General features: G+C 42.2%; 1 protein-coding gene across 2 annotated transcripts in view; it reads left to right on the top strand.

Annotated features, from left to right (window-relative positions):
- Positions 1-4076: 4076 nt before the first annotated feature.
- ART3 (ADP-ribosyltransferase 3) overlaps positions 4077-24093 on the top strand; it is a 29689-nt gene continuing 9672 nt past the window's right edge. For both annotated transcript variants that reach the window (XM_032837536.1, XM_032837447.1), the window contains exons 1-5: positions 4077-4160; positions 4693-4770; positions 11508-12219; positions 22954-22986; positions 23879-23911. In XM_032837536.1, coding sequence (XP_032693427.1) covers positions 4080-4160; positions 4693-4770; positions 11508-12219; positions 22954-22986; positions 23879-23911 — 937 coding nt within the window. In that variant the 5' untranslated portion in view covers positions 4077-4079. The remainder of the gene's footprint in view (positions 4161-4692; positions 4771-11507; positions 12220-22953; positions 22987-23878; positions 23912-24093) is intronic.

The following is a 24093-nucleotide window of genomic DNA, read 5'->3' as shown; positions in this document are numbered from 1 at the left end:
TGCTTCTCCCTCTTCCTCTACCCTTCCCCCTGCTTGTTCTCTCACTTGCTGTCTCTCTCAAATGAATAAATAAATCTTTATGAAAAATAGTTAAAAGCAAAAGCAAAAAACCAGATGCACAGATCAGTGGAACAGAATAGAGATCCCAGAAATAAACCCATATGTATATGGTAAATTAATTTAGGAAAAGACACGAAGAATATACAATAGGCAAAGGACAGTCTCTAATAAATGGTATTGGGAAAACTGGACCATTTACAAAAATTCCCTCAAAATGGATTAAAGACTTGAAGGTAAGACATGAAACCATAAAATCTGTGGGAGGAAACATAGGGAGTAAGTTCCTTGACATCGTAAATTGGCAGTAGTTTTTGGATTTGACACCAAAAGCAAAGGCAATAAAAGCAAAAATAAAAAATTGGGACTACATCAAACAAAAAAGTTTCTACACAGCAGAGGAAACCAGTAACAAAATGAAAAGGCAACCTACTGAATGGGAGAAGATATTTGCAAATCATATATCTGATAAGGGGTTAGTATCCAAAATATATGAAGAACTCAGACAATAGCCAAAAAAAAAAATCCAATTAAAAAAATAAACAGATGCTCTTAATAGACATTTTTCCAAAGAAGACTTACAGAAGGCCAATGCGTATATGAAAAGATCTTCAAAGTCACTAATCAGGGAAATTCAAGTAAAAACCACAGTGGGCTATCACAGTACATCTGGTAGAAGAATGGCTGTTATCAAAAAGAACAAAGGGGTAGGACTGCGAAGGGAAAAATACCAAGTGTTGACAAGGATGTGGAAAAGGGGAATTTTGTGCACTGTTTGTGGTAGTGTATATTGGAGTAGCCATTATGGAAAAAATATGATCCAGCAATTTCATGTTTGGGTATGTATGTATTTATTTATTTATTTATTTATTTTTATAAAAATAAAAACACTAACTTGAAAAAGCATGTATCACCCCCATGTCATTACAGCATTATTTACAATAACCAAGATATAGAAACAACCTGAGTGTCCATCAGTGGATGAATGGATAAAGAAAATGTGTTTGTGTATGGATATATGTATATGCACACACATATATACACATATATAAATAAAATGGAATATTATCAGCCATAAAAAAGAGTAAAATATCTCCCATCCATTTGTGAGAACATAGATGGACCTTGAGAACAGCATGCTAAAATGAGATAAGTCTAAGACAGAAACGTCATATGACCTCATTTATACGTGGAATCTAAAAAGCAAAAACAAAAACCAAAAAAAAACTAAGCTCATGGATATAGAGAACAGATTGGTGGTTGCCATACTGGGTATTGGGAAGGTGGATGAAAATGGTGAAGGAAGTCAAAAGATACGAATTTTCAGTTGTAAAATAAATGTCATGGGGATATAATGTACAACATGGTAATTGTGGGTAATACTACTATACTGCATATTTGAAAATCAATAGAGTAAGTCTTAAAAGTTACAGCACGCACAAAAATTTGTAATTATATGGTGACAGACATTAATACTAGACTTATTATGCTGATCATTTTGCAATATACACAAGTATAAAAACATGTTCTGCATCTAAATCTAATATGTTTTATATGTTAATTATACTTTGATTTTTTAAAAGTTTAAAAGTGAAATAAAACAGGAATGGAGCAAAAGCATATCGGGCATAAGGAAGGCCAGACTTGCCTTGAACTTCATGCAGTGTTTGTTATGCTTTTTCGTGGACTCCATCTTTTGTGTGATATACAGACAAATTTGGTAGGGTTTAGTGCCAAAGACAGGAAAATCCTACTCCTGAAAGCTCATATGCTTGCAACTTAAAAGAAGGTCAGTAATGCCTGAAGACCTGTGCAAACCCTCTTTTTCCTTTTGGACCAAACTTTTTTTTTTTTTAATGGTGCTGTTGCTCAGAGTCTGTTTAGTGTATTAAATTGTATTTTGAACTACCTAGCCATAGGGTAAGAAGAAGTTAGAGGCTTTGAAGGCTGAAGATGAGAGGTGGGTTTTATAAAAATGGGTGCACTTTAATACTTAAATATTTAGTTGTATAATAATATATGTACATATGCACACATACAGAGGAAAATATACATAAGCATATAGCTTGGTGAATATATTCACAACTGAGTATATCAATGTAATCAACACCCAGAGCCACACCAGAACTTAACTGGCATCCCAGATGCTCTCCTTGTTCCTCTTCCAGGTCTACTTACTACTCAGAGCAACCAGTATTCTGATTCCGATGTTATAGATGGGTTTTGTTTGATTTTATTCCCTATCCCAATTAAATCATACAGTGTATACATGTTTGGGTCTCTTCTTCTGCTGGAGAATATTTTGTTAAGATTTATCCACATTTCTTACCTATGGTTATTCTCAAGCCACACAAAATTCCATTGTATGAATATAACAATGTATCCATTCTGCTGCTGTTGGGCATCTGGATGTTTTCCAGTTTGGGGCTGTTACACATCATACACTATCTAATACACTATATTAATGTATTTTGATATATATGCACAAATTTCCTAGGACATTTCACAGTTTTTTATCCACAGTCCGAGAACTCCCACGTGTTCCTCAGCAGTCTGTATATTTACTCTGTGTACTTAGATGGGGACCGTAGTCGCAGGTTACCAAATCCTTCCCTTAGTGTTCTCCCTGACTTTTTCTAAAACTCACTTGGCTTTTTAACATATATTTTGGTTAAGTATGAATATTAATGTGTTTTTTCAGATTGTGAGTGCTTTTTATTACTTCGTTTTATTTGCTTGTGTATCCCAGCAGCTGGCGCCCTTCCCTGGAAAACAGTAAGCGGGTTGAGTGAATGGCGATAGCCGTCGTCATTGCCAGCGACGAACGCGGCAAGTTCCCTTAGTTCCGTGAGCCATCTAGTTAGGATTTTTCCTTTGCTTTAGTTTGACATCTCAGAGTCAAAGGGTCCGGAGTAGGAGGTGATCGCTCTCCAAGAAGCCTACAATGGGGCTCGGAACCGGACATGCTGTGGTTAGAGGGCATTGCTGTGGCTTTACAAGCCTCTGGAGACTTCATGTGTTAACAGCAGTGATTCCAAAGGATAGTGTGGGGGCCAGATATAAATAGCAGAACACAAATGGGGTAATGTGCCACTGCCAAGCTACTGCTGGGGGTGTTTATAAAAAGAAAAGCATTCCCTTCTCAGCTCACTGTCAACAACCTCCCATCCTGAAGACACACTTACCACAACTGAGAGAGTGGGGAACAGTCTGAGACCTAGCATCATTTAAACCTCCTCCGCAGGCAGAAAAGCCAGGTAAACATTTTGACTTATTTACACTCAGACTAGAGAGGTCATGGATTTTCGGAAAACCCTGATTCAGAGCTTGCTTGGCATATATTGCCTTGTGACAGTTATCTGTCAAGTTTTATATATATATATATATTAAAGATTTTATTTAGTTAGTTAAGAGAGAGAGTGAGAAGGCCCAAGCTGGGGGAGAGGCAAAGGGGGATGGAGAAGCAGGTTCCCAGCTGAGCAGGGAGCCTGAGGTGTAGGGCTTGATCCCAGGACCCTGGGATCCTGACCTGAGCAGAAAGCAAACACTTAACCGACTGAGCCCCCCAGGTGCCCCCTGTAAAGTATTATATTTCAAATCTTTTTTAGAAAGTAAAGTTCAACACAAAAATGGCATTTTGGTAGTATATTTTAGTATCTCTAGTGAAAGAAGCTGTGCCTAAAGACAGGAACGTGAGACCAAGGAGAGGACTCCCTATGCTGTTCATTCCGCTTGTACATGCCAGGACATGGTGCTTAGTAGGATGAAGTAGAGAGCTCAGTTCAGTTCCAGTAGTGTCAGCCTTGTTGTAGGTATGTGGAAGGAACCAGCACTGAATTGAATCGGATAATGGCTGTGGGATAGCTTCAGCTCCTGAAGGCCTTTCACGCTCCTATTTACCCCTTTCGTTTTCCTAAATAATGGGACAAATATTGGGCATTTGGCCAAAAGGGTTGTTTAATCTTATTAGAATTGCTGCCTACCTAATTTTTCCTTATTTTCATTCTTGCCGTCAGAAATTTATGCAAGACACTTGTTTTGTCCTTGGGCTTCTCTTGAATCTGAGTATTTGGGGCAAGGAGCCCCCCTTGGGTAGCCCTCCAGTGAGTACCATTACTAGTCTTATCATTCCCTCTATCCTACCCAGATGGGTGTCACTCAGTTTGCAGAGAATAAAAGAATGGATGCTGTGCATGGGCCATAACTACTGGGGAATTTTTGGAAACTGGGTGCTAGGAAACCACCAGTCTGAAGTGGTTGTTTTTTAGTTTGTGTTATTTCCTGTGTATGCTAGGGGGAAATTCAGAGATTGGAAGAAAATAAGACTTCCAGTGACTGTCTATGGTGAGAGAGAAAACATGGCTGGAAAAGAATAGAAATGGACAGATTTAATCTTGAGCAAATTTCTGAAGTTCTCTGAGCTTTTATTTCCCTATCTGTAGAATGAGGGTGTTAGGCCACCAGACAGAATCTAATGACCCTTTCAGCCATTGGAAATTAACTGATGATCACTTCCTGACCAACATGGTGCCTACTCTCACCCTGAATGAAATACATACAGTGTGTCATCCTGCTTTCCTTCCCTAAACCTCTTTTTTAAGTCTGCTAAATTGGAATTTCTTCATTTTAATTTAGAAGAGAAAAATGAAGGCAAGACGTTTTGATATGGTCACCATGCTGCTGGCAGCTCTGATTCTAATGGACATTTTCCAGGTAATATTGGGAATGGGAAGTATGTAGTCATTGGAATGGGAACTCTTGATATAATGTTGCTTGAGGCATTTGTGTGGGTTGATATTGGAAATGAGAGTGGCTGGAATAGATAGAATAGGTAAATTGGTTTTTTACAAGTAGCTTTTATCTTTTCATTTTACACATTAGATACATAATAACTGTAGAAAGTTGAAAAATTAAAATTAAGCAAACAGAAGAAAGTAAAAATCATCCATAATCCCTCCACTTAGAAGGAAAGACTCTTAATCTGTTGGTGTATAGTCTTCTTGGCTTTTTTCTGTGTGTGTGTGTTTGTAATTTAGAAAGATGGATTCACACTGTATAAAGTATTATTTTGCTTTTTAAGTTACTACTGTACTATATGTCTATGTCATTAAGTATTCTTAAAATATGTATATTGTCCAAATAAGATGACACTGCAGTGTTTGGTTATGTTTGTTTTATTGAACTATATAATGACCATTTGCTCACACCTGGTGTTCCTTTTTTCTGATAAAACTTTTATGGTTTTATTTGTTGCAGTTGAATCTTTAAACGTTCTGTAACATATTTTTATGTAAGATATGAGCGAGCTATCTCATTTGATTTCTTCCCCGCAATGTTAACTGTCACATCACTACTGAATCTTTTTCCACTGTTTTGAAGTGTCTTTTTTTTTTTAAAGATTTTATTTATTTATCCGACAGACAGAGATCACAAGTAGGCAGAGAGGCAGGCAGAGAGAGAGAGGGGGAAGTTGAGTGTCTTCTTTAAGATATGTTAAGTTCTTAAAATTTTGTTTTTGAATTTAATATTCTGATCCCTTGTCAGTAGAATCATTGTGTATTCTGTTGCCTGTACTACAGTATGATTTTTTAAATTGAGGTCTAATTTACATACCATAAAAATCCCACCATTTTAAAGTACATAATTCAGTGGCTTTCATAAATATAAATTTATGTGAATTCATTAAGATGAGTATTTATAGGGGCGCCTGGATGGCTCAGTGGATTGAGCCCTGCCTTCGGCTCAGGTCATGATCTCAGGGTCCTGGGATCAAGCCCAGCATCGGGCTCTCTGCTCAGCAGGGAGCCTGCTTCCCCCCTCCCTTCCTGTCTACTTAGGAAGTATCTTAGGATCTTTCTCTCTGTCAAATAAATAAATAAAATCTTTACATTATAAACATAAATTCACTGTGTTGTACAACCACCACCACTGTCTCTTTACGGAACATTCCCATCTTTTCTATCTCTTTACAGAACATTCCCATCACCCCTAAAAGAAGGCCCTGTAGCTATCAGCAGTCAGTCCCAATTCCCTCTTCCCTACATGCATTGACAACCGTTACTGCTTTCTGTTTCTGTGATTTGCCTATTCTGGGTGTCTCACCGGAATGCAGTCATACAGGATCTGGCCCTTTGTGTGGCTTCTTTCACTTACAGTGTTTTGTTTTCAAGGTTCATTCGTGTTGTAGCATATCCTAGTACTTCATTACTTTTTTTTTTTTAAAGATTTTATTTATTTATTTGACAGACAGAGATCACAAGTAGAGAGGCAGGCAGAGAGAGAGAGAGGGAAGCAGGCTCCCTGCTGAGCAGAGAGCCCAATGCGGGACTCGATCCCAGGACCCTGAGATTATGACCTGAGCCGAAGGCAGCGGCTTAACCCACTGAGCCACCCAGGCGCCCCACTTCATTACTTTTTAAAGCTGAATAATACTCAGCCCGAGATGAGGACCTGAGCTGAAGGTGGGCGCTTCACCGACTGAGCCAGCCAGGCACCCCTATCTCTTTATTAATTGATGAACATTTCAGTTCTCGCTTTTTAAAAGCTCTTAGGGGTGAATAATCCTGCTTTGAACCTTCAAGTACAGATTTTTATGTGAACATGTTTTCAGTTCTCCTGGGTGTACACCTATGAATGGAATTGCTGGGTCATACAGTAACTTTATGTTTTCCGTAGTGGCTGCACCATTTTATGTTCCCCAGCAGTGTATGAGGGTTCAGGTACTCTACATCTCTGCCAACACTGATTTTCCCCTTTTTCCCCCCTTCTGATTATAGCCATTCTAACAGGTGTGCAGTGGTAGTCACTGTGGTTTTGCTATGAATTTTTAACATTCTTTTGTAATACAGTTTTCGTGTATGTTCTGTGAATGTTCCATAATTTGCTTTACCAGTTTCTTTTCATTAGCATTTAGGTCATTTCCACATTTTTTGGTAATATTTTTGTATTAGCTTTTTGCTAATTGAATTTCATTAATATGGGCTTTTGTTTCAGTGGATAAAACAGGGGAAGAAAATATAATCAGTGTGTTCACCTAGCCTTTTGGACATGTCCCTTAATGTCCATTCAGTTGACCCTGAATGGTGGTGGCATTTGTGAACTTTTTCAGTGCTCAAGGCACTCACTGTACAGAACACAGAATCAACTGTGGCTTTGGGCCAGAAAGACTTAATGTCTAAAATTAGACCTGTGGAGACTGGTTAGAGGCATAGGAAAAGATAGGAACATACTGGACAGGATAGGATAGGATATGACTCTGATATGATGTGACTCAGATATGATGTGAGGAATGTGGGAGGTGGTTTCAGGGTTGTGATGTCTTATATTGAAGCCTTGAAGATGAATCAGTATCAGTGCCCAAGATACACCGTGGTACGTTCTGTGCTGCAGACAAAAATGCATTTCTTGGCTAGGAGATGGTAGTGACTTAATCTCCTAGAGCTCAGATTCCCACTTCAGGAAACTCAGTGACTTCCCCAGCAGAATATTCTGTGGCTGGTAATAAAGACAGTTTCTGATGCTGGCCCAGTTTCTTCATTTGTAAAATGATGTTATGAATTGTCTGCCCAACCTTTGTAACAGGTGTTAGGAGAAAATTAAAGCCTTCTGAAAGTGCTGCGTAAATATCAGTGGTCTTTGTCATTGGAAATAGGACATTTGTTTAAGAGGACAGACTATGGGGCCAGATTGTGTGGCTTCATATCTCAATTTCAGACAAGTTACTTTATCTGTCTTAGTTTGCTCATCCTTAAAAAGGGACTAATAGTATCTGCCGCACGGGGTTGCCATGAAGATTAAATGAGCTCATTAATATATAGGAACACTTAGTGCTTGCAATACAGATGACACCTGGGAGAAGTTTGCTAGGTCTTAGTGATGGAGTGGCCACAGAGGGTGACTGAGAAGAAGATACATAGGAAAACGCAAAAATGAAAGATGGGTCTGTGTAAGCACCAGGCTGGTGGTGGTGGTTGTAGGGGGTAAGATGAGTTTGCTCTTGACTATTGACAGTTGATGGGTCTTTGCGCAGTTCAAGTGGAGTTACCAAGTAGGCAGGTGGTAATATGCGTCTGTACTTACAGGGACAGGTCAGAGGTATTTAGATGATAACTGACACCATGCGCGTGTATGTAATTGCCTAAGGTTAGAGTTGAGAGTTAAAAAATAAGTAGCCTTGAGCAATTCCCAACATTTAATGGCCGATAGAGTATGTTGGGTCTTCAAAAGAAGAGGTGTTGCCTCAGCAAGAGCTGATTGGGTGGAGGAATGGGGTGGGAAGCCGACTGAAGAGGACTGAGATATGAGTGGGAATGAGTGGAAATGAGTGGAGATAGAGAGGGTAGATGTTTCTTTTGAGAAGTTGGTCTATGAGGGGGAGAAAAGAGATGGTAGGAAGCAGATAGTTAGCCTGGGATGTTTATTTTGCTTTCTTGAGTTGATTCTCTCTCTCTTTCTCCCTTCTCCCTCCCCTCACCCTTGGCATACACACTTTCACACACTCATACACACACTTTTCAAAAATCATTTGTGAGTTAAAAAAATAAATAAAAGTCGTTCATGTGGAAGCTGCAACTTCAAGAGCTCCTGACTAAGGGTCTTTATAAAGTTTTTAGCTGCGGTCTCCTGCTTAGGTTGCAGCTTATGTCACCAATGTACTATTACATGTATAGAATAGTGGGAAGGGAAGATGATGAGGGCATTGTCCTTTTATTTGTAGAAACCCTTAAGTGGCATCCCTGGGCAGATTTTCTTGTCCTGTGTTTTGATCTATAGGCCAGAGTACAGGTTCTTATTTTGCAGGATTTCTTTTTCTTTAGTGCCCTCAGTTTTTGGTCACACCACTTCGAAGAATGAAGAGGTAGACCCCATGAAGAGTGGTGGGTGGCAAAGCAAAGTTTATTGGGTGATAGAAAAGTGATAGTACAAACTCCTGAAGAGGCAGAGGACCCAAGAGGGTTGGCCTGGGAGTTTCTATGTCTAGAGGTTTGTATGGGCTTGTTGGCAAGCTGTTTTAATCTGATTAACCCTCCCTGCCCCTGTCACCCAAACAGATTTTGTCATCTGTCTCTTGTGTGGGAAAGGGTGGAGGGCTCTTTCCCGGGTGGTGTAAAATTCTTTTAAGGATGGTCTCCTCTTGGTGGCTGGGGTGGGAGGGGTCATCTCTGCCTGCCTTTCTTCCAACTATCCTTTATTAATTTAGTTCACTTAAATATTTTGCTAGTTACTATGCTGGAAGCTTGGAATTCAAAAGGCAAATGTGACACAGATCCTGCCCTGAGGAGCTTCCAGTATAATATGTATATTCCTATCATGAAATAATGAAAATAACCCCAGCGTGTTGAAGGCTTAATAGGTGGTAGGCAGTGTAGGTAAGGGCTTTGCATATATTCATTTTATCATTATTCTTTACAACAGTCCTCCAGTTAAGATATTATTGCCTTTATCCTCGTTTTTAGATGAGAAAATTGAAGCTCAGAAATGTAAAAAGTAACTTTCCCATATCAAATAGTATCTAGTTACGGAATCTAAACCTAAGATTTGTCTGGCTCCAAGCTAGTGCTAATTATATTATACAATCCCACTTACTATGTTACAGGTATCATTTAAAGGTACATTAGGCTTTTTTTTCAGTTGTGTGTGACAGAAACACAATTCAGACTAGCTCAAGTAAATAAGGAATCTTGATACTTATGACCAAGGTAGAATACAGTCTTCAGGTGCAGCTAAACTCAGGGCCTTGACTAATGTCATCAAGGCCTCATCTCTCTTCTTTTCAGCACTGCAAGCCTTCCTTTGTTGGTTTTATTTACAGACAGGATTCTTCATGGAACTATAAAGGATAACTATTGGCTGCCCCAAGCCAATATCACCCTTAGAGCTTATGGTTGTAGGGGAAGAAAGCTTTTTTCCTCTTCCCAGGAGTGCTCTGGTTTTTAGACCTGCATCACTGGAACACCTGGGTGGTTCAGTCAGTTAAGCATCTGATTCCTTTTGGTTTTTATTAACGTATAATATATTATTTGTTTCAGGGGTCCATGTCTGTGGTTCATCAGTCTTAAACAATGCACACTGCTCCCCATAGCACATACCCTCCCAGTGTCCATCACCCAGCCACCCCATCCCTCGCGCCCTCCCTCCCCTCCAGTAGCCCTCAGTTTGTTCCCTGAGATTAAGAGTCTCTTATGGTTTGTTTCCCTCTCCGGTTTCATCTTGTTTCATTTTTTCCTCTCTTCCCCTACAATCCTCTGCCTTGTTTCTTAAATTCCGCATATCCGTGAGATTATATGACAAATGTCTTTCTCTGATTGACTTACTTAACATAATACCCTCTAGTTCCATCCACATCATTGTAAATTACAAGGCAAGATTTTAATTTTTTGATGGCTGTATAAAATTCCATTGTGTGTGTGTGTGTATACACTGCATCTTCTTTATCCATTCATCTGTTGATGGACATCTGGGCTCTTTCCATAGTTGGCTGTTGGGGACATTGCTGCTATATACATTGGGGTACAGGTGCCCCTTCGGATTACTACATTTGTATCTTTGGGGTAAATATCCAGTAGTAAGCATCTGATTCTTGATTTTTTCTCAGGTCATGATCTTAGGGCTGTGAGATTGAGCCCTGCATGGATGGGGCTTTGCCCCGCTGAGGGTGGAACCTGCTTAAAATTCTTCCCTCTCCCTGTGCCCCTCCCCACTCTGCCTGTTTACATGCTCACTCACTCTCCTGCATGCGTGCTTGCTCTCTCGGAAGAAAGAAAGACCCCTGCATCGTTGCTTATCATTGCAGCAAGGTGCAGATCAGTTCTACCCCACCCATGCGGGGGAGTCCTCAAGGAAAATGAATAATATTTATTATTATGTATTTATCATGTAGAGTATTTCACAGATGGTATTTCAAAATCATTCGGCAGTGTTAAGGGGTTGAGAAAATCTAGCTAAGAATATTGTTCAAAAGGGGGGGTGGGGTTATGGACATTGGGGAGGGTATATGCTGTGGTGAGTGCTGTGAAGTGTGTAAACCTGGCAATTCACAGACCTGTACCCCTGGGGAAAAAAATATATGTTTATAAAAAATAAAAAAAAAAAGAATATTCAAAGCCAGGGCTGCCACCCATTTCTTCAATTTCATACTTACTCTTTCCTCTGTACCATAAAGTTCAGATGAATGAATTACAGACATAATCATTCCCACACTTCTCATTGCTAACATTTACTTTTTCATACAAAGAGATCACAGCTAAGAAAAGTTATCAGTAACAGTGGAATAGACTTCCTGTATAAAAATCATGCCAAAAAAAAAAAAAAAATCATGTCCGGAGTTGTTCTAAGTAAGGGAGCGATGCTAGGCGGGGCATGAGAGTATGGGAACAGTAAGGGAGAGAAAATGATATACACCAAATATCTCATTTCAAGAGCATTCATTTCCTTTTCCTTTTCTTTTGGAGGCGACGGCTGAGACGTTAGACATGGCGGATAGCGCGTTCGACGACGAGTACCTGAGATGCACTGACAGAATGGAGGTCAAGTATGTTCCCCAGTTGCTCAAGGAGGAGAAAGCAAGCCATCAGCTCTTGAAGGATGTGTGGGAAAACGCAGAAGCCAGATGGCAAGCCCAGAAGACGCGCCCCTTCCTCCCGAGGAGTTTTACAGATGACCACGGAATAGCACTGACGGCGTTCGCTGCTGAAGCTCGAGCGCAGACGCCCTTTCACCGCGTGTTCAGCGAAGCTGTGAAGACGGCCGGCCTGTCTCGGAAAGACTACGTCTATGACTTCCAGTTCAAAGCTTTTCATTTTTATCTGACAAGAGCGCTGCAGTTGCTGAGAAGACCTTGTGAGGACAGTTACAGAGCTGCGGTCTATAGTGTAAGCCCCGATGTGTCCTTCCCGCCCGGAGGGCCCGGCCGCGCCAGGCTCGGCCGCTTCACGCTGGCCTACTCCGCCAGACCGCAAGCCGCCGCCGACCAGCACGTCCTGTTAACCATCCGCACGTGCTTTGCAGTTGCCATGGGACACTTTTTTGATAAAGAAAGTGAGAGAATTGTTTTAATACCCCTGAATGAGATTTTTCATGTGTCACAGGATGGGACCAGCAATAACCTTATCCTTCAAAGCACCAACAAGACCTGCAGCCATTACGAGTGTGCTTTTCTAGGCGGTAAGCGTCTCGGTTCTGTCTGTGCTCGTCTGCTAGGGAAGGAGCGGGATTCTGAGACCCAGGGAGGGGTCAGGAAAGAAACGGACAGTTGTTTGAGGGGAAAAATGACATTGATGGTCCCTGGTTCCTTTCATATCATTAGTCCCCCCCCCCCCCCGTAATTTAATTTTATCAAAAGAATACATTGTAGCACTCTGGAAGGTTACAGAAATAAAACACTATAAGGCAATGGTTCTCAACTGGGGCAGTTTTGCCCTGGGGTCATTTGGTAATAACTGGAATTTTTAAATGTCACAGTCATCCCAAGTTGCTACTAGTAGCATCTAATGGGTAGAGGCCAAGGCCCCTGCCAAACAGTAATGCTCAGAACAGCACCCCATGACAAAGAAGTACTTGGCCCATAACCCTGCTTGTAAGGCTTACAATGAAAAATAGCAGCTCCTGCCCCATTGTTCCCGATCTCCAATTTTTACTCCTCAGTGGCATTCATTTTTAATTTTTCAGCTAAAATTTAAAAAAAAAGATTTTATTATATGAGAGTGAGAGCACAAGCAAGGTGAGAGGTAGAGGAGAGTGAGAAGCAGACTTCCCACCAACCAGGGAACCTGATGTAGGCTCGATCCCAGGACCCTGGGATTATGACCTGAGCCGAAGGCAGACACCAAACCAACTGAGCCACTGAGCTGCCCCTAAGCTAAAGTTTTTAATGATATGCTTCAGCATGTTATTTCTTGATGTAAAAATTTTTAAACTTCATCAAATACATCATCAGTAACTCAGACTCTTTTGTATTTCTGTTGCACTAGTCTTAACCTGTTGGTTTTATTGATTCATGTTTGCAGTGTGACTGTTGTAGCTGTAGGCATCAAGCCGGGTTCGAGACAGAGAGAAAGGGAAGTGGGATGGCAGCTAGATCTGCCTATTTAATCAGGAAAGTAAAAGCTTTCCCAGAAATTGCTAGTAGATTTCTGATTATATATCATCGACCAGAACACCTACCTGATAATCCATAACTTGAAGAAAAGCTCGGAAGAGAGGAAATTAGCTTTTCTAGCCTCTCTAGTATAGGGAGGCAAGGAGAAGGGAGTTAGGAGTTGCTGTCATGTCAGTAAACCAAATATATCTGATAGCCTACCCTGCACTCCTCCTCACTGTTCGGGCATTTCTCCTTTCCTAGCCTCCCAGTCAGAAAGACTGGTGCCTTTTTATTTACTTACTCATTTATTTGTTTATTTAAGATTTTATTTTTTTTATTTGAGAGAGAGAGCACAAAGCAGGGGGAAATGGCAGAGGGAGAGGGAGAAGCAGACTCCCCACTGATCAGGGAGCCCCATGCGGGCCTCCATCCCAGGACCCTGAGATCATGATCTGAGCCAAAGGCAGGTGCTTAACTGAGTGAGCCACCCAGGCATCCCCAGACTGGTACCTTTTTAAATACCTTTTTTATCCTAGATTATTATATGATTTTTTCTGTTTCCTTATTTTTTTATATCCCTTCAGTAATTCACTCCAACTCCTTCAAAATATAAATCTCTACTTGGTACATTCAAATATATCAGATTCTATCTCTCTCTTTTTAAATATATTCCTTCTGGATTCCCACCATCAGACTAATCTATGATGTACTCTTCAGGTCTGCTGAATATCCTAAAATCTCCTCATAGCTGTAGAGACTTTCTTTTGTTTTTCCCCTGTGAGGAATCCCCTGTGTCTTGGATTTTCTGCTCTTTCTTGAATCTTGCTCTTTCTTTGTTTGGCAAGGGTTTGTGTTCTCCAGAAGTTTTCTGAGAAAAAGGGACATTGAGGGAAATTTTTAAGACTTTGCATGTCTGAAAAATCTACCTGTAAGCTTGAACAATAGTTTGCATAGATTTGTATTTCTGTTTTGGAATTCATTTTCCTTGGAATTTTGGAGATACTCCTTCATTGTCTTCTGGTTTCTGGTGCTGCTGTTGAAAAGTGTGAAGCCATTCTAATTACTGAAACTTTGAAGGAGACCTTGTTTTTTTCTTTGGATGGTATTAGAATTTTTCCTTGCCCCCAACATTCTGAGATTTTATGTTGTTCTGGCATAGTGTCTAGGAGCGAAAGGTTAATAAAACCCTTTCTCCTTCCTCCTGTAAAAATGGCCTCCCATTGATCTTCTTTTTTTTTTTTTTTTTTTAAGATTTTGTTTGTTTGTTTGACAGAGAGAGAGACCACAAGTAGGCAGAGAGGCAGGCAGAGAGAGAGGGGGAAGCAGGTTCCCTGCCGAGCAGAGAGCCTGATGTGGGGCTCGATCCCAGGACCCCAAGATCATGACCTCAGCCAGGTGCCCCCCGTTGATCTTCTAATGCATTTTCTCTGTAATCTGCTGAAGGTGAAGTGACAGCTGCGTAACCACAGAACACCGCGTAATGGCAGACTCAGCCCTTCACTGGTAAAATGCATCTGAGCTGGGAGGGTTGTGAATGAACTATAAATACCTGGGGGAAGCCAGAGCTTTGGGCATTCCTGAAGGTGGTGTGACATAACGCTCATGTTTTTCTCGCTGAGTCCTGAACTACACTCACGGACTCGCATGAGAGATACTGTCCTCATGTGGCACGAGGCTACTGAGCTAGGGTGGTTCCTGCATCCCCTGTGGAAGCTTGTCTCCTTGTACCCGAGCCATCATTTTGGGAGAACAGGCCTGGATTGCTGTGAGGACTTGCACTGAAGGGACATATCTGATTCCGCCCTGCTGCTGAATCCTGTGCTGTGTTTCTTGCCTCTCATTCTTCTGCAACACCGAGTAAACAAGTGAGAGGAGAGCCTTTGGGGTCTCATGAGCGTGGCTGTCTAGCGGAACCCACAACCAGGGCTCCTGATCAAGCAGGGTGGGTATCGCAGTAGTGCCTCAGAAGTGGGATAGACTTTTAGACCATGACTGCTTGTGACCAAGGCACTGTGGGATTAAAAGAGAACAGGTAGGAAAGTGCTGATGAGATACCATGCATGGGTGCGGGGCTGGTCTACTTGAGATTTAATGGCAGAAGTGTTGTGGCCACTGAGATGCCTGGGGCACAAAACTTCAGGAAGGTCCTTACTGTTAGGTCATACACTTGTACCATCTGCAAATTTGCATGATTCTAAGAGTGAGTGCCTTTTTAAATTTTCCACTCATAGGCACTTCATTTGCCTCGCCCCTGTCCGGACCTGAATTGCAAGTAAATGAGACTAACTATTCACGTTGGGAGGACAGATGAAGACTGAAGCGAGTAAATCAGTATTAAGAGGAAAAGTGCCCATTCCCCTCACCAGCCATATAGTGGAGCTGACCCAAACCTAAGCCAGTTAGAGCTGACTCATACCAGTTAAAGGAAGCTGACTGTGGGCACGCGTCTCGTCCCAGTTCCTCGCAGCTTGAAATTGGCCATGGCTGAGAGCTTTACCATGGAAATCATGGAACAGTACAAATCAGGACCCCACCACCCACCCCAGCAGCCGTTCAACTAAACTAGCACATCACAGCCAGGAAGCCAGTGGCAGCCAGGCTGGCAAAATCCTTCCGCTCTGGTGCTGCTGATGGATTCAGCCAAATGCCATTGTGGAGGCACTGGTTATACAGGAACCCCGGCCGCGGTAGATAGAGGCCAAATCGGTCACTGGCTGGTGGACAGAAGGGGTAGTGGAACCCACAGAGTTGTTCGTGAGTGGGATTACGGTGATCAGAGGGGGTGGAGCCATCAGGTTGATTGAGAATGAGCGGGTTTAGGTCTGCCTGAGGAAGCGCCGCATGAGCTCCCGTGAGGGAGGAGGGAGTGTGCACGCGGCCGTGGTATGCCCACAGCGTCCGCAGGGGCCGTCCCAGCAAGTGAACGTCCGAACCAGCCGCAAGCGGAGACCTTTGCGGCCACTCACAAGCACTGTTTGGGGAGTCCCGACAAAGACCGCCGCTGGCCATTGCGTTGATTTAATCCCAAACTGTGATCTACCCAGTGTCCTCTGCTGCCATCTGGAGACAGCTCTTGGGATCTCAGGGGCACACACAGAAGTAGTTAAAGCTAGACTGTTCTCAGTACTCAAAACTTAAAAACTTAAGCCAGTACTTAAAAATTCAAGCCAGAGGATATAATCAAAGCCTTGTTCCATTGTGACTGAATGTAACTCTAGATGTTGTTTCTAAAGGGTATTAAAAAAGTTGTTTCTAAAGGGGATAAAAAAATTACACCAAATTTAGTGCTAACGCAGTCCTCTGTTAATTGTTTTAAACTTGCTTATGATTTCCAAGATACCTAATTTTTGTAAAGATCAGCAATAAATTTTTACCTGAAAAAACAGGTCATTTGGTTAGGAACTGGAGAAAACAACCAGTGTCCCATTAGATAATACAGTTTCCTGGTGGTCAAAAATACTCCTCTTGTTCTTAATCCAAGAATATGTGAGAGAACTGTGAGTAAATGGCAACAAAACCCTGTCTCCTTCCTCATGGGGAAATTACTGCAGGTTAACCTTCTGCTGTACTGATTTTCTAGAAAGCTTGATTAAAGGTGGAATGTCAGTGGTATATTCAAGCTGTGTTCTCTACTTTTAAAAAAGACCCCATTTGGAAAACGTACATGGCTTGGGAAGGCTGTAGATGAATTATAATACCTGGTAGAAGGCCATAGCTTTGGGATTCCCTGGACCTTATAGTGCAGACACAATGTAAGGTGTTACTGGAGAATGAAGTCGTAGAGTGTACACACCATACTCTGAACTCCCATCATTTTACTGAGCAAGCTGGGCATAGATCATCTGGCATTTTGGCCAGTGTTTCTATAGAGAGGGGCCAGGCTGCGCATGTGTAAATATTTCTGCATATTAGCAGTCATGGCAGGGAATGGCAAGATTCTCTGGCTGGAGACTTGGCCCTTTTGGAAAGGAGGAACCCCTGGACTCCAGTGGCTGGTATTAGTAGATTTTGTTACTCTTACTCACCTGTTGAGCCAGCTCTCTGCTAAGCCATCAAAGGGGGAAGGAAGATAGATCTACAGGGCAAAAGAAGATTTAGAGATTTAATTTTTGTAAACCCACGTCTAACTCTTGCGGGCTCATTAAACATAAATATCTTCATTGGTTCTAACAGTCTTTTTTTTTGCTTTCTCTGGGAACAGTGAAGTTTCGTTGCTGCTGTCTGAGATTGGCTGGTACTGGGACATCAATAAGATCTCATGTAGACAGGCCAGACAGGACGTGACATAGTCATCCCCAGGAAAATTCACAGTGTGAGTCAATACCTAGAGCAATTTGGAAGGCTGTGCAGACTGTTTATCTGTATTTATAGCAAACGAGAGCTCTTCACCATCAGCTTCCTCCAGACTTTCATCCGCCAGACTTGTTCATCCCTATGAATCCATCAGGATTCACCCAGAGAATCAGAATCCGTAGAAAATATATAGGAAATGTATGTATTAAGTCACTAACTGCAGAGAATTGGCTTACGTGGTTGTGGGGGCTACAAGGCAAGTCTGAAATCTGTAGGTCAGGCTGCCAGGAAGGGCAGGCTGGAACTTCGGGCCGAGCTGAAGCTGCTGTCTCCAGGCAGAATTTCTTCTCCTGGGAAGCCTCAGTCTCTGAAGGCCTTTCAGTTGATTGAATCAGGCCCACCTGATGGTCTTGGCTAGCTCCCTGAGGTAACGGATTATAGACTCTTACCACACCTACAGAATACTTCAGGGCGACAGCTAGGTTAGTCTTTGGGTAATAGAGGACGGTAACCTAGACATCTGACATAAATAAAACTGACCCTCACACCTCCATTAGTTATCCATCACTGCATAACAAATTACTCCAGAATTTAGTGGCTTAAAACAACATTTATTATTTCACAGTTACCTTGGGTCAGGAATCTGGGTGTAATGTAGCTGAGTCTTTTGGGATCTTGCCATCTCATGAGGCCACAGTCATCATAAGACTTGACTGGGAAAGATCTGCTTCCCAGCTCACTCACATGATTGGTGGTAGGATTCGGTTCCTTGTAGCTTGTTGACTAAGGCCTCAGTTCTTCATGGCTGTTGACCAGAGGCCTCCCTTATTCCCAGCTACATGGGCCTCTCCACAGAGTATCTCACAGCATGGGAGCTTGCTTCATCAGAGAGCAAGGAAGAGAGAGAGCAAGAAAGAGTGCCAGTAAGTCAGTCTTTTGCAACCTAATCACGGAAGTAACATCTCATCACCTGTGCTGTATTCTGTTTGCTAGAAGCAAGTCACTAGTGCAGTCCACTGTCAAGAGGAGAGGATTATATAAGGGTGTGAATACCAGGAGGCAGGGTCATTGGGAACCATGTCAGAAGCTGCCTACGGTAATCCCAACCCATTACATAGTGTCGCTTCCTCTTGGGCATGACCCAGATTGGCTCTCCTTTTTCCATAATGATGAGTTCCACGGTGACCTCTCTGGCAAAGGAGACCAGCTACAGAACCGCTCAATGTCAGCCCACAGTTTCACATACTGGTGTTTTGATCTAATCAGTATGATCTATTTGTTTGCTGGGCTTATATGGAATATATATTCATTTACTAAAGTAAAAGCAGGTTTTCTATAAATGTCCATCCACTGAGGTCAGAACAAGTACGCCTACACAAAAAGGAGGCGAGTGTACTAGTCCCCCAGTGCACCTCATTTTTTAGCATCTAATTCCTTGGTGCTTGGGAACTCAGCCAAGAGAGGTTAGCGTGGTTGAAGGCTGACTTATAAATAGCGGAAGACAGCCGGACCAGTCAGCCCTGCAGACATCTTTACTGGGGAGGCTGACAGAATTTGTTATTGGAAGTCCCAATCCTTTGCTTATAGAGCCAGAAGCTGTAGTAGAGACCGTGGCCACACAGGCTGGATTTGTCAGGCCAGACTCCAGATGCCTTTCCTGAGATGCAGTCAGTGCACACGAGCAGGTAGGTGTATGGCATAAAGACTGACTGGATGAGCTGGGTTTGCTGGTTTTGTTTCCATAGAGAGGGACTGCACATGGTTTTGTCTTCAGTAGTGCAGTTCTCAGTGTCTCAGTGGCCCGGTCATGCAGCCGTAAAGGGTTAGCGTTGCCACTCGTAGAGTTCAGTCAGTCCCAAAGTGGTGCGAGGACCCCTGCCAGGATCACATTTGAAGTTCTTCTCCTCGCCAGAACATCCAAGGCAATGGACCAGCTACTACTACAGTGGACGAATACGGCATTCCGTTGAATTTGCCCCACCTGGGGTGAGCTCTTTTATTAGAGAATTTGCTGTCTTTCCCGGTGTGAAGTCTTGTAGGTAAGGTCCCCATTGAGCTAGTAGTTTGGGTAAAGTAGTAAGTAAGCTTTTGTGGTGTCTCATGAGGAGGTTCTCAGATTTTCTTGGATCATGGTGTCCCTAGTGGTGTCCTAAGTATGTCCATAGGCTAAAAGAAATACCTGAAAGTTCCATTTATTAAGTGAAGTCAAAAAACTCAGTATTATGTTCATGTAAGTATTATGTACATCTTAGTAACTTTGAGAAAGTAATACACAAAAATTTAAAAATATATTATTTCATTCTTAGCCACAATAACTTGCTAATGGGATGTGTATGTGCCTATTAGACACTGCACAGCTTCTCAGACCTTGGATCAGATTTAAAAAAAAAAATTTTTATATTTGCTTTTTTAATCACAGTTGCTGAAAACCCAGCCTTGCAAATACATGATATCATCAAACAGAATGTAGCATGGTATAACTCTGAAACTCTGAAACTCTGAAACTGCTGTGTCTGACAGATACCACGTATATCTGTGCTTGTCCTACAATTTTAAAATATCCCTTGGGAGCCCTGTGAATTTTGGCCACTGTTTGGAAACTACAGGCACCTGTTTGTGAAAGTGGTTAAGGCTTAAGCAGCCTGGTTTGGCTCTTAACTGGAAGTCAGATTTCCATGTGATGGAACTTTCAGGGTTTTATCCTGTGGGACTTGAGAGAGAATCCATTGCGTGATAAGATAGCGTGTCGGAGAGTCCGGACTTTTCTTGCAGTGCCAGGCTGGCAGTAGCCGCCCTGCAAAGGGAGGCAGTGATTGTGTGTGGAAACCCGGAGGGCAACAAACCCGCCTTAGTCTTGTTGCTGGAAATTCCAACCAGCTGCGAGCTTGGTCACAGACATCTGTGATTTCGTAGGATCCGAAGCAGATCAGGAGCTCCTGAGAGGACTTGTCTGGACTGTTTTGGAGTCTTCTTACTGTAGAGCTCGATGCTAAAATGACAGCTTAGAAGGTTTTCCAGTGTGCTGGTGGGAGCAGACCCGACTCTTCTTCCTGTGGGTTCTTTTCCTGGCCTCCCGAAGTTTCCTCGCATGTGTAAGCTGATCAGTATTGTGCTCGATACTTGAAGATCTCCGGAGCTCTCTGTGCAGCTAGCTACCTTCTCTTTAGGACTCTGTAAAAATCAAATTATCTTGGTAATTCTTTTGTGGAAAAAATGTAAGCTATTCCATGGTTATAATGTCATTCGAGTTTTCTACTTATTCTTGAGTTATTTTTGGTAAAGTCTGCTTTTCAAGGTACTTGTCTTCTATTTCAAGCTTATTGGCCTAAAGCTAGTCATAGTATTTCTTGGTTTTTTATACCTACCAAATCTGTGCTTATAGTCTCTTCTTTCTTTCCTTATATATTCTATTTCTGCCTTCTCCTGTTTATTTTTGGATCAGTGTCCTCCATTTTAACCCTGCTACTTCTTTAGAAACCCAAAATAGTTTACTTTCTGCTGCTGAAACACTAGTGAAAAATTAGATGCAAAGTCAAATAGGGAGGAGAAATGCAGTCTTGAAGAAATGGATCCGTGTTAAATATTAAAGGAGATCCATCCTCTACTAGTGACAAGGCTCTCAAAAATGTGGTGCATAGCGATGCCTGGGTGGCTTAGTCAGTTAAACATCTGCCTTCAGCCTAGGTCAGGATCCCAGGTCCTGAGATCGAGTCCTGCATCAGGCTCTTTGCTGAGAGGGGAGTCTGCTTCTCCCTATCCCTGCCACTCCCCCTGCTTGTGCGCTCGCTCGCTCTTTTCTCTCTCTCTCTCTCTCTGGCAAACAAATAAAATATTTTTTAAAAAATTTGGTGCATTAAAAAAAATCACTTGGAATCCTTTTTAAAATGCAGATTACAAGGCATCACCCCTAGAAATTCTCTCTCAGTAGTCCTGGCTAGGGCCCAGAAATTTGTAAATTCAGTAAACACCCACATGATTCTGAAGTATGTGATTAGAAGACTACACTTTGAGAAACCTGCTCTAATTTATGGTACAGATGAAAGGTAAAGGCTTTAAAATCCCCCCCAGTGTCTCATCTCCTGGTGAATCTCTCTATTATACCAATAGTTTTCTCAAGTCACCCCTTCCCCTGCCTTTACCTCACCCTCAGCTTAGCTTTCTGAGTGAAACTTGCACTCTTTGATCTCCTGCTAATGCAATATTTTGTATTAGTCTCTAGCCTTTTTTTTTTTTTTAATTTCTAGCTTAGCTAGACACCTGAGGTTAGCCTCAGGGCACCATCCAAATTCTAATGGATCCGTACCATTTCCTGGACCAGCGGAAACTGGACCAAGTCACTGAGATTCTTGGTTCAATCTCCACACACAGAGCAGGATTTGAGAGATTACAGAAAAGCGCATCTCTCGTCGTGAAGACAGACCTCTTAGGGGTTCCCCCATTTTACATGGAGAGATTCATCCTCAGGCAGCTGAATACCCAGGTTGGATCAGTGAGTCAGCCGGACCTGGAGAGGAGACCACAGAGCCCTAGGCCTTCTCAGCATCCTGGGAAGCCCTCGCGGCCCATGCTGGCACCAAATCTGAACATCCTCCCATGGGAGTCCCTGCCTTCCTGGCTGTGGGGCAGGCCAGCGCTGTCCCTGTGCGTCCTGCCTCAGAGGAATCCCGCAGCTCTGGTGATTTTTGTATAAGGCCCTAGACTTAGCAAGAGGGTCTGGGGCCTTATAAAGATATAGTGGTAGATGCCATATTATGCCGTATCCTTGCTTTCCAAAAACTGTGGATTTCCTTACTATATAAATCAGTGTTCTGGAACAGACCAATGTGTTTCTTTATGTGAATGTGAAGGATCTTTCTATATCCAAGGATCTTGAAGATCTGATTGCGATTCTTTTTCTCCAATGAATAGGAATTGTCATAGGGGCACCTGGGTGGCTCAGTCGGGTAAGCGTCTGACTCCTGATTCAGGCTCCGGTCAGGATCTCAGGGTATGAGATGGAGCGCTGGTTGTGCTCAGTGCTGGATGGACGTGGAGTCTGCTTAAGATTCTCTCTCTGCCTCGTCCCCTGCTCTTGTGCACACACGCACCCATTCTCGTCTAAAAAAAAAGAAATCTCATAGTGAAAGGTTAGATTTTCTGTTGAGGACATTTAGTATCTGAAGAGAAGATTGATTGAACAGACAGATAAATTTTTTCCTAAGGTTGCGGACTAATCATAGAATAGAATCAAAGTGTTAGCCTTGGATGGGCATTTGGAGGTTATTTGAAGCAAACTCCCAGTAAAAGATGCAGATAAGGAAGCTGAATTCCAGAAATGTTAGATGTTTTATCAAAGATCATACTGCTCTTTGATGGCTGTAATGTGAGCACAAAAATGTAGTTGTTCCTCATTTTGTATCCTGCCAAATTACAGATCTGATAGATTAAAGCTGACACATTAGGTTACCAGTAGCTCTAAGACCAATTTGAAATTTTTCTTAGGGCAGAGTGTGTCTAACTAATAAAGCTTTATCTTCATATTTCAGGACTAAAAACGGAAAATTGTGTGGAGAACACAGGTAAGATACGCTGTTAAAATATTTCCTCTGTAAGGGGAATGTTACTTCTCCCAGGTGTGGGTCAGAGCCGCGCCACCATGTTGTCCTGCTACAGCCATCGTTTTCTCAGGGCTGAGCTGTGCAGCGGCCACCGTCTTGTCAGGTGGAGGGCCCACGGGCCTCTGTTGCCTGCTCTCCACCCCATGCCATGCCTGTGGCCATTCTCGCGGACACTACATCGCCTTGGGTGGGTAGGGACTGCGCCACTCTCACCCTAGCCTGTCCTTGTAGGCGGGGAAGGACTTTTGAAAGCCCCTACGCAATTCCTGTGCACAGGGCCAGATTCATATCCCGTATTTTGACATCTTAGGAAATAACATTTGGGAGACTAAAAAGGGAAGGAATTGAGTGCGTATAGCTGAAGGGGGGAGACAGAGGACGGAACGATAATGGGTCTGTCTCACCTTCCTGGGCTTGGGGGATAGGAGGAGGTAACAAAAACAAACTTCCGTAGAGGAAGGTGGGAAAGATTTGGGAGGATACAGGGGAATTCTAGGAGGGAAGAGCATTATCAGATAAGCCCAAGAGATTTGAACCAAAGGTTCCAGAAAGTGCTTGAGGCTAATGCATGCTTTGGGTGGATCCTTTTGAAGATATCCTTGTTAAAAGATTTGGGAATAAAGGTCTGTTTCTAGCTGTGTTCCTGGCCAGTTTTTCTGTGAATTCTTCATGTAATTAAAATAAATCCATACCCATTTGTTTTTGAGATTGAAATTTTAAATTTCTCATATTACTATATTTTTGGAAGCCAACTTAAATCTATTTTATTAATGAGCATTTAAAAATAGACTGAGTCTGACATTTATTTACATCTGAGCATAGTACTAGGTAATGAAAAATGTCTGTATTTCAGAACATCATCTCCCCATCTATCTCTACAACCCGGGTAAGTGGGCTTTAATTTTTTTTTTTAAATAATCCTTACATGGATGTTTAGTATTTACTAGCTCTTTCCTGTTTAGCAAATTCACTTCTTAGCTTAGGAAAGAGTACTTTGCAGATATGAAAGTGTAACTTGAGAAATAAGAGAAGGGGAGAAAAGAATTTATTCTGGGGGAAAGTTAGCTT

The sequence above is a fragment of the Lontra canadensis genome, unplaced genomic scaffold (assembly GCF_010015895.1).
Source record: "Lontra canadensis isolate GAN:19392208 unplaced genomic scaffold, GSC_riverotter_1.0 scaffold1, whole genome shotgun sequence".
Lineage (NCBI taxonomy): Eukaryota > Metazoa > Chordata > Mammalia > Carnivora > Mustelidae > Lontra > Lontra canadensis.
The sequence above is the reverse complement of the archived record's forward strand: the minus strand, read 5'-3'. Positions and strand labels throughout refer to the sequence as shown.